This window comes from Sciurus carolinensis, chromosome 5 (assembly GCF_902686445.1).
Source record: "Sciurus carolinensis chromosome 5, mSciCar1.2, whole genome shotgun sequence".
NCBI lineage: Eukaryota > Metazoa > Chordata > Mammalia > Rodentia > Sciuridae > Sciurus > Sciurus carolinensis.
The window spans coordinates 169,055,103-169,066,092 of NC_062217.1; the positions used below are offsets into that span (position 1 = coordinate 169,055,103).

General features: G+C 54.0%; 1 protein-coding gene across 1 annotated transcript in view; it reads right to left on the reverse strand.

Annotated features, from left to right (window-relative positions):
- Nucleotides 1-10,464, reverse strand: part of Cpxm2 (carboxypeptidase X, M14 family member 2) — a 109,896-nt gene extending 99,432 nt beyond the window's left edge. Inside the window, exons 1-2 of the mRNA XM_047554543.1 lie at nt 10,016-10,464; nt 743-841 (exon numbers count right to left, since the gene is read on the reverse strand). Coding sequence (XP_047410499.1) covers nt 743-841; nt 10,016-10,328 — 412 coding nt within the window. The 5' untranslated portion in view covers nt 10,329-10,464. The remainder of the gene's footprint in view (nt 1-742; nt 842-10,015) is intronic.
- Nucleotides 10,465-10,990: the final 526 nt, after the last annotated feature.

Consider the following 10,990-nt stretch of genomic DNA (forward strand, 5'->3'; position numbering starts at 1 on the left):
TGTTTTGTCAACTGTAAGCTGCATAACACAAGTCTCATTTTCTTCATTTGCAAAATATGGATAACAACAATAATAATAACACCCTCAATGCTCAGAGGGGCACTCGGAGATGTCAAATACTAGGCCACGTACCTGGCAGTTACTTAAGTATTTAACAAACGCTGCTATTACTAGTATCAGCAGAAAGGTGATACTGGATATCATAGTTTAAAATAATAGTAATGGAATAGTTAATTATAATAAATACTCAGCTAGCAGACCAGAGTTTGACCATGAGTCTAAAACTAACTCCTTCAAACACCCTAAGCTAAGTAATTACAGGACTGATGTTTTCACACAGTGCAAGATGCCAGGCCTAGCACAGCATACTTTCAAAACAGAAGACTTGATCTCTGATTCCAGGGGCCCCTGGGTCAGGCTGGGAGGTAAGAAGTGCAATCAGGGCTGTGGGCAGGTAAGAGGTCCCACAAGAAAGGAAGTGATGTCTTGGGGAGGAGGAAGGGGCGGGATGGCCCAAAGGCCCCGGGAGATTCAGAAATAACTTGCATGAACTGATTGGGAAAGTCCGGCTGGGAGCTAAGGTGTGAGTGTTCTCACCCCTGCACGGTGGCTAAGAAGGCATGGCAGGCCCTGGCAGCGCCCCTGGGGCTCAGGGCATCTGAGGTCGTGCTGCAGCACCCAGGGCCCGTGCCTGCCCTGCACAGGCAGCCGATGGGTGGGGCTCTCCGAGGGGCTCACTTACTCTCTCTGACAGCTTCTCCAGGCGCAGGGACACTGTGGTCATCACTGGCAGCCTTGTCAGGACCCTTGCTTCTCCTGCCTTTTCTGTTGCTATTTTTACCTAAAAAGAGAAAAAAGAGAAAGATTCCTTTACTTCACGTGTCAGACCCACCTTGGGGTGTCAGAGCTCACTGTCCTCTCCTGCATGTCAGCCATCTTCAGCTCTGTGCCCCTGTCCCCAGACACGGGGCATCTTGTAGTTAAAGGAAAAAAAGCATGTTAAACACGCTTCTGATAAAAGCGACACACACCTGCCTGTCATTATTATTATAAGACTGAAAAATGCTCTTGACCTTCTCTGAGGCCCAAACACAGCCCACAGCTGCTGGAGCTGGAAGGGGAAGCCTGGGGTCCTGACTCCAGCGTTTTCCCGCACACAGAGCTTCTCCCACTAAATCTCTCCAAGGCCCTGGCTTGGGAACCTGCAGGTAATGATGCTGCCCATCAATTGGAAGGTCACCTTGCCGAGGCCCAAGAAGCCCGCCGGCTACGCTCCTACTTCTCCTCGCCCTGAGCTCCCCGCCGATCCAGACGGCTGCCTGGCATCCTTCAGCTCGTGCCTCCACCCGCCAGAACCTGGCACGTGCTCTTCAGCCTCCTGGGGTGCCCTGCCCTTCACTCTTGAACTAGTTAGCTCTGCCCACCCTGCAAGTCTCAGTGTTGGCCTCGTCTCCTTAAGCTGGCTTTCCTGACCTCTCCGTCTGAATCTAATCCTCCTTTGATGGGCTCTGTAGCCTCCGTCAGGGTCCAGCTGCCTCTAGGCAGAGCCTAATGCAGGAGTTTGAGGGCAGGCAAGGTACCGAGGACCAGAGGGAGGGAGAGAAGCAGGGTGAGGCCAGGAAGGCGGTCCAGCAAGCAAGGCTGTGGTCTCAGCCTGAGACTGGCTCAGCTGGTCACCCAGGGGCTCTGGAGCAGAAAACACACACACAGTTGTCCCCACCTAAGACGAGGGGCTGCCATCTGGGAGATGCAGCCTTCCACGAGAATTTCTCCAGAGACGGGAAGAGCTGTGAGCAACCGAAGGCCAGCCTCCCAGTCCCCGGGGGTGGCGTACATTGTGGGGGGAAAACAACCTGGGGGCTCCAGCAGCCTCTTGCACAGCTCCACACACCTGTCCGGGTGCATCAGCACAGTGGCACTGTGACGAGTCTGCTCAGAAGGGCAGGGGCTGCATCTGGCTCTGCTCACTGCTCCATTGCCAGAGTCGGGGGCATGGCAGGCTGCGATGAGTGAATGAGTGAGATGCTCAATTACTCAGGAATAAGAGTCCGGTGCTTTAAAGAGACTTTCAACTGCAGCTTGTAATACCAAAACAGCTTGGGGCTTGTGCCAATTAATGAAGCCCATGTCAGATTTCTAGTCACCTGCTTCCCAAAAAGGGTTTCTTGTTTTCTTACTACCCTAGATCTTGAAGAATGCCAAGGTGCATTGGGTCTAGCCAAGGGAAGTCCCCTTTGGTCATATTCTCGGGTGATGCCCACTGGGAACAGCTTTCATTTCTCATGTAAGCTGAAACAAATCACAAAATTAAGTGTCCTTGTCAGTGTCTAGAAGCCAGAAAACTGATACTTCATAAAGGCTGGGAGAGGACCAACCCAGAGACCTGACCACACCAACATTTGCTCAGTGCCCTTGCTGCAGCAATGGGCGGGACTATCAAGGCCAAGGTCCACCACAGACAAGACGGCCACTTCCAGAAGAGCCTGACAGGCAGAGGGCAAAAAAGACCTTGGTTATCCAGGAAAACCAGCATCACAGCTGTTGGGGCGCTGAGTCTGCTGTGGGGAGATGAGGTGTTCTACCAAGAAATAAAGGGCTACAAGATATGACCAACTTGTGGGGAACGGGGTCCTCAGTGGAGTGGCAAACAGCACTGACATCGCCGCTGGGTGGAGACTGGCAGTGGCCAGGAGCACCATCCTGAGGGCCTGGCTCCAGTGTGGGGTCCCGACCCATCTGCTCTGCACGGCCAGCATGTCCAGGAACCTGCCTTACCTCACCTGGGCTCCCTCTTCAGCAGAAGACACAGTGCCGCCACAGAGCAAGCTCCCAGATGGAACCAAGCCATGTGAGTGACCTGCGGTCACCCCCAAACAAAAGAAGGTTTCTCTCTTTTCATGGCCCACGTCTTGCCTGAGCCCCACACACCACAAGGCACTGTTCCAGTGGCTCACAGCTAACACTTGTGGTGATTCACGATTCACGAGGCATGCCCGCAGTGACACTGGCCCTCATCGACCCACAGAGGGCAGGAAGGGTCACTCACAGAGCCAGGAGGGGACAGAGCAGGAGACTGACTCCAGACCTGAGCCCTTCCCAAAGGGATTGGGCTCCCTTCCGTAGTCCCCTCCTAGCATATGAGAAGAAGGGCCACATATGGTCTCTACAGATGAAAGGAGAAGTGAGGTGGAAACAGTGCTTGGAGAAGGAGCCAGAATCAAATCAACATCTCCATCTGGGCTGCGTGACAAGACAGAATTCCTTAAAAGTAGCAAGCTGAAGTGCCAGTGCAGGCCACATGTTCTATTCTGGTCTACAGTGATAAATATACTTCATCTGGCTTAATAGAAAACTATTTCCCCCTCTCTACACAAGGAGCTTACAGTAGCAACCCCAGAAACTGAAAATTCCTTTGCTTTGCCATTTCCCAGGAAATTCCAGTCCCCCAGGGCTCTGCATCCCTCTGAAGGAGGGACCTGGCCCAGGGCTCTGAGGCCCCTGCCGGCTTCTTGTTAAGGAACTCACTTGAGGAGAAAAACTCAACCAAATGGGTTCTCGGGAGCTCCCCAGAAATGCAGCCTGAAGGCCTCAGGACAGACAATAATCAGAGCCTTCCTACTGACTGCAAAGGGGCAGCCCTGCAGGGCCCCTCCCACAGCGAGGGCCAGGGGACTTGGCAGGTGTACGGACACAGCCTTGAGGACAGTGGCTAGATATTCCTGCTCCACATGGACGTGCATACAGGAAAGAGGGCAGGATACAGAGGGAACGGCCTTGGGCTCCATTCCTTTCTGAGGACAGGCAGTTCCCAGAGGAAACGAGAATCCCCAGGTGGCTCAGTGGCTGAAGGGTGTGTTTCCTTCCACTCATCGGTGATCTCTGTGTCTGGCAGGGAGCGGAGGCTGGGGACATAGAGGCTCCGGTGGAATTTCCCAAGTACGTTTTATCAGGACCAGACCAAACCCAGGCAATCGGGCAGCCAACCACGCAGCCCCTCCCACACTCCTCTCACTCTGCCTCTCTGCCGTGTCGTCCCTGAGAACTAGCCTGGGTGGCCCTGCCCCCAGGGGCCAGACTGTCATGCAGGAGACTGTCCTCCAGGCCCAGGGCTTGAGGGACAGTGGGGTCACCTGTGACCACAGCGCCTTTGTGACCACCGCCACTCCCACCCTCTATGCAGTCAGCAGCCCCTTCCTGACTCATGACCAGATGGGGCTCCTTACTTTTAATTTAAGGAGGCACAAGCAGGAGGTAGGCATAGGCGAGCACGTGCGGGCACTGCCTGTCTCCATTTGGGCTCCACCTAGAACAGAGCTGGAGACAGGAAGTCCTGGAGAGCAGGACTTATCTGGGAGGTGATTTTAGGCATCACAGTGAACAGACAATGGGGAACAGGGGGAAAGACACACTAACAACCCAGGGGGTGGCTGGCAGGACCTGAGGAACAGGGGAGGGGTGCCACTGAGCTGCCCTCCAGAGCCTGGCAGGCTGGACACACATCACACACATCACACCTCCCCTGCAAGCGTGAGGGTATCAGCGTCTCCACAGTGAGGAATCAAGGTTTGGAAACATCACAGGCCCTCTCAGTGGCAGAGCCAGACTCTGATGCCAGTTACCTGGATCCGGGATCACCTCACATGCTTTGCAAGGAACAGGTATTCCATACAAATATGCAACATCAGAGGTTCAAATTTAAAGGTGTTCTATCGTCCTGTGATGCCCAAGCATAGCCAGTTGGTGCCAGCCAGGTGGGGACGCAGTCCTTTCCCAGAGCCAGCCAGAGAAACCCTAATTCATGGGTTTCATGATCACAGAGCAGCAGCCACAGTGGCAGGGACCTAAGCAGGCCACAGGGGCTAAACCTGTTATTGCTCGCAATGCCAAGACTGGGAGTTCAAGGTCCCCAGCCCCGGAGGGACATCCAAAGGATGCTCCACCTCCATCCAGGCTCCAGGGCCAGGCTGCCTTCACCCCAGCACTGACGGCACTAACCACCATGAAATCTGGGAGCCACGGACCTTGAGGCACACAGGGAAACATGCTGGCTATTTTTAGGAACCACAGCATGCAAGCCAGCTTCCCCAACCCTGGAAGGGTCCCCCACCCTTTATTATCCAAGCCTGAGTCCTTATATCTGGAACCATGGGCACAGGCAGGAGGGACTGTGCCAGCGCCGAGTTGACTTTGGAAAGCACTTTGGAAAGGGCGGTGGTGCCTTCGAAAGCTGATTTTTCTTTTTTTTTTTCAAACAGGTCCTTTCCCTGGAGTCTTGTAGGAAGTTACCCTGGACAAAACGCATTTCGGATCTAACTCACAGTGAGCCTGGAGGTTGGACTGTTAGTTGTCTGGGTGCTGTAATAGCATCATGGTGATACCGAAATATTTACAAACACGTTCTCCTAATCCTCACACCCCAGCTTCGCCCCAGAGAAGACATTTCCATCCAAAGGCCGAACAGTACAATGCCGGGGAAGAGAAGCAGACAAGCTGAGAAGGGAAGCCCCTCCTCCCACCAGCAGCAGCGCCTGCAGCAGAAAGGCCTTTGTCGACCATCACACGCGCTCAGATAACAGCTCTGGCTCTTTCCCCCGCAGCTGAGACACGGCACAGTACAAAATGCAGACTGGATGGTTCTGGGCACAGACACGCCAGCAAACATGGCTCGTTGCCCACTCTGCAAATTCCGTGGGCTCAGGACGACGGTGGCAGTGCGGGTTTGTGCGTATGCTAACGGCCATGCAGCCTCCCGGGGGCCTAAAGAAAACCGCAAGCAAAGGGACAAGCAGGAACCCAATGTAAATGCTGCATATCTGAGCCTCCTTCTCAGCCATGGTGCCCTGGAGGGGAAAAAATCTTCCCATCATTTTTTCGGAGTCTTGTTTATTATTTTGCTTCTTATTGCTAAGTGGAAGGGTGAGTTATGTAACTATGGTTTATTACTCTGTGCCATCTTATTCTCTAAAAGGAGTGAGGCCACTAACCAAAGTCATGAATTTGGAGATGTCAATCAAAGCAGGCACACCCCAAATCCACTGGCCTGTCCACCATGCAGACCTTCGTCTTACTCTTCATCCTGGGACCATGCCGACCAGGATCCTGAGGCTCCCACCTTGAGCCCCAAAGCATTCCAGCCGCAGGGATCTGGAAACCGTGAAGTTCAACTCGAAGCAGCTGAATAAACAGAACTAGAGAGAAGTGGGCTGTCAAGTCTGTATGAAGAAGAACATTCTAGCAACCAGTACTGTTCACCCAGTGAGCCAGCAGCCTGGAGGTGGTGAGGTCCACCTGCAGAAGGTGTGCACAGGGACTGCACATTCCCCGTCAGAGTCCTGCCAGAGAGCAATCCTCACTCGATGACCATTTAGGCTCCTCCAAGTTCTAACATTCAGGAGTGAGCTGAGGCTCACAAGGAAGACCTCAGAAATTCTACGATACCAAAGTCCACCACAAACTCAAAAAGAAAGATTCCATGGTCCCACATCCTCAAGGGAACACGTACACACAAGCATAGTAAAAACATGTGAAATGCGACATTTGGTTAACGGTACTTTCAAATGTCAATTTCCTGGTTTTCATATTGTACACAGCAGAGTCTCTCAACCCCCTGGGGACGTTTGGCAAGGTCTAGAGACATCCATGGCTGTGACAATGACAACTGGGGGAAGGTGCTACTGGCACCCAGTGGGTCGAGGCCAAAGATGCTGCTCAACATCCCCCAACACAGGGGCACCAACCTCCTCAGACCTGCACACAGTGGTCCAAGATGTCACGGTTGCCGCAGCAACCTTAGCTACAGTTAGCTAAGGTTTATCCTTGGTGGAAACTGCGGGTGGGGATGTGGGACCTTACTGTGATACTTTTGCAATGTCCTGTCAGTCTGTAATTCTTTTTAACTAAAAGTTTTAAAAAATGTTTTCAAAGACTTCATTCCATTCTGGGTATCGGGGTTCTCCTCATGGAAAACATGGTACAAGTGGAGTAAACCTTATTCAAAATGCCTGGAGCAGGAAGTGTTTCATGCTTTGGAATTTCTCGAATTTTAGAATATTTGCATATGTTCCAATATCCAATATCCAATATTTGCATATATATTCCAAGATGTGATATCTTGGAATTGGGACTCAAATCTGAACACAATGTTCATTCATGTTCAGACACTTTATACACATAGCCTGCAGGTAATTTTACACTTATTTTTAATAGTTTTGTATATGAACCAGTTTCATGGTGTGGAAGTTTCCCTGGTGGCACCTCAGTGCCCAGCCTGTGCTTGGTACCCAGCATGCAGGACTTTACCCTGCGGGCTGGCCCCGTGTTCCTTCCTCAGTAAGAACCTTTCCAAGACAAGATGACAGCCTGCTTACAAAACAGCCCACTGAAGAGATGAACGTGCCTCTGGCATCCTGAGACGTGTCCACGTCAAGACACCACTAGAAGGGGGAACAACTGTTTCCTAGCACAGTTTAACTGTACAAAACTGACTCCCTTAATCTAGATTGTTCCTAAACCTGTCTCTCCCACTACTCGAGGTCCGGGTCTACTGTGCAAACACCAAAATTTTTAAAAATAAAAATATAAAACCTAGGCACTAAATAAAAGTGTGAGATAAGTGTCACAACACCTGGATGACCCTAGTGCAGAGAAGCTCTAAAAAGTCCAACATAATTCATTTGAATGAGCAGAAAGCTTGGAAGCAGTTCACTGGCAGGACAACTTCTTCAGACATTCTGGAATTCTCCAGGGCCTGTTTTGGGGCTGGGGAAGCCTGTTAGGTGGATGCCAGAGACACATTTCTTGCAGGAACTGGGGCTGCTATCCAATAGAATAAACGGCTTCTTGCCCCACAATCTCTATCTCCAAGATGGTTTTCCAAAAGCAAAATGACCTATTGCAAATCAAGGTGCACCTTGATTTCTCCTTCAGAGACCCCATTCCAAGGCCAGCAAGTGCTATGCTCAAAGGACAAAGGAGAGCCACCTCCTCATCTGAGTCCACAGACACATCAGCCCGTGGACACTGATGAGGGCAGGCTGTGACTTTCTGAGCTATTTTCTTAAGTGGAGGCAGCTGCCTCAGGATTGATGGCTAATCATAGTGAGATCCCCCAAAAACAAACTGGCTCACTAGGCAGGCCCTAAACATCAGCATTGCCCAAGCTCCCTTATTTATTTATTTATTTGACACCCCATACTTTTACCTCTAATTATTTTCTCCAAGTCCTCCAATTTCTTTGAGGTCCCAGAGCGTAGGGGACAGGTTGTCCTATGCTTTCTATCCCTAGGGTCTCCCCAGCACCTGGTGCTAGGCTGGTTCTTAGGAAGCATCTATGGAATGAAAGAAGGGCTCCTAGGAGGGTGAGCACACCTGTAAGCTGCAGGTGTGCTGGAAACTACAGTCGGAAGGCTTTTGCAGCCATGGACAGAGTAAAGGCAGCAACAGGTGCTACTCTTCCTATCTGCAGGTGACGAAGTTGAGGCTCTGGAAGCAGAGCCAGAAGCTCCAGATCCCCAAGTTAGTGAGCCCACGACCCGGCTGGTAAGCAGTATGCAGCTTCATCCACCTTTCCCCTACCACCACCCCAGGGACTACAAGCAGCTAGCCATGCCAAGCACATAGCAGAGAGAAAAGACAACAATTCATGCAAATTTTACTCCAACCATCAAACCAAACAGGCCTGAGTACCTAGCACAGGAGAAGGGCTTTCAAATCTCCCAAGTCAGCAAGTGACATTGAGCAAGTTACTTCAACTGCCAGTGCTGCCAGTTCCTCATCAGTAAGTTAGCAAGGACAGCTACCCTCCAGAGTCACAGAAGAACTACACGAGAAGGGTGCACATACAGACCAGTCACAGTCAACATCCTACAAGTGGGAGGCTCTGTCCACGAACGTTAGCAGCCACTGTGACTTTTACACATCTTAATTCCCAGCACTCTCTGGAAACAGTGGGAAATCTGGATGGTTCAGTTCATGGTCGCACAACTCACAGAACTACCTGTGTATGTGTAAAGAGGGTGCTTACACAGGGACACTCTCTCAAGAGTGCCCCAACCACCCCTTCCCTGCTACCCTTACTGGTGACTTCCAGGAGCAGTTTAACCAAACAAAGATGTCAACTTCTATGCCCGGAGCTCTGTGACAGTGTCCCTGTGCCTCAAGAAAGGCTATTGCAAGGCCAGAGAACCTGGCTGCAACCCTGATCATTCCCCACTGCCGAAATACTAAGACTGCAGCGTGTGCAATGAGCAAGGACCACTGGAAGGAACGAGTAAGAGAAAGTCCCCTTCGCAAGGTTAGTGGAATAAAGCAAGTAAAAGTCATTTCCCGGGACAGGGCTGGCAAAAGCAGGGCGGATCTGAGAAGGGTGTGAGGGATGGATGTAAAATGGCCCACCACAGGCCGCCAGCCACCACAGAGCTTTCCAGGTCTCAGGCAGCCTGGCCTCCCCACCGTGGTACACCTGGGGCACTGGGTCCTGAGCCACACGGGGTCCCCACTGAGGCTGTATGGGCCATCTTACCCCAAGGGCCAGAGGATTCAAGGGACCCACTGACAAGAGGAGGGAGGGCCTGAGAGGGACACAGGCTGGGTAAAGGCCCTCTGGCAGAGCTTTCCACAGAGGGCCATCTGCCAAAACAGGCCAATCATTCACATGGCCAAAAAGGAAATTCACTCTCAAGAAAACGCTGCCTATGTAGCCTGAGGAAGAAGGCAGAGCAGGAGAAAGTGCCCAGCAGAAAGATCCTTTGCCCCTCAGGAATGTCAGCTTGGGGGCACAAGGGTCCTGGCTCCCTGGGGCAGCTTCCCAACTGCTGAGCTTTCCCCACCTAAAGAGGCAGAGCTGGAGTGAGCGTTGCCGCAGCTCAGTGTGGGGACCACGGAGCACAGGGAGGCAGATGCAGTCCCCACGGAGGCGTGGGCACCACAGGAGGTGGGCTGGGAGCCAGTGTCCCAGTGTCCCCTACAGGCCAGCGATGGCGGTCGCCTCTTCGGGCCGCCCAGCGCAAAAAGTTACCTGGTGGTGGCGGAGGCGACTCTGCGGCTAACTTTTCCCTTTGGGGCGCTTTCTTGGGCTTGGTGGCCCTGGTGGGCGGCCTGGGTTGGGGCGGGCGCGGCTCCCGCTCCTCCTCCCGGGGCCCCTCGGGCAGCGGCGGCGAGAAGGGCTCGGGTTCGGGCTCCCGGCGCTGGACGCGGGGCCCCCGGCTCCAGAGCTCCTGCACGTAATAGTCGGGGTCCTCGAGGGTCGCGCCCTGGGCTCCGACCCCAGCCAGGGCCACAGCCAGGAGCGCCAGGGCCAACGCGGGCGAGGCGGCCCCCGGGCGGGCCATGCCCGCTACGCCCCGCGCCCTGGGCTGGGTCCCTGTGACCGGAGCGCCGGCGGGCGGCGGGAGGACGAGGCGCGGGGCAGGGGCGCGGGCGCTGCAGCGGGCGCCGGGCGCGGGAGGCGGCGGCCGGACGGGTGTGACCGGCCCTCCGGGCGGGGCTGGGCCGGGCGGGCGCGGGGCGGGCGCAGGGGCTCGGCCCGCCTCCCTCCGCCCCGCCGACCCGCGGCCCGCCGCGCCGGCAGGTGTTGGAGCTCCTGCCCGCCTGGGACTGCCCCCGACCTTTCCCTTCCCCACGCTGGCCAGCGCGCTGGGCACCCCTTTCCCCTGGAGTCCCGAGTTCCCAAGTTAGAAGGCAACCTCCAGGCACCTGGTCTAGTCCTTCCTTTTACAGGTGGAGAAACGTGACCCTAGAGATCAGACCTGCCCCAAGTGCTGATGCAGCTAGAGCCAAGCTGAAGCCCGGCCTGCCGCCCTTCCGCCCCACCCCGGCCCGCCCCTCGCACCAGAACTGCATTCCCACCGCCAGGACATTCAGGAGCCGTGAATGAGGAATTCCAGAGGTCCCCAGGAACCTGGGATAAACCTCCCTCTGGGCAGGGCCTAGTGACCCTAGAGGACTGTTGCTCTCTCCCATGTGACTGTGATTCTGCTGGAGAGAGAATGGA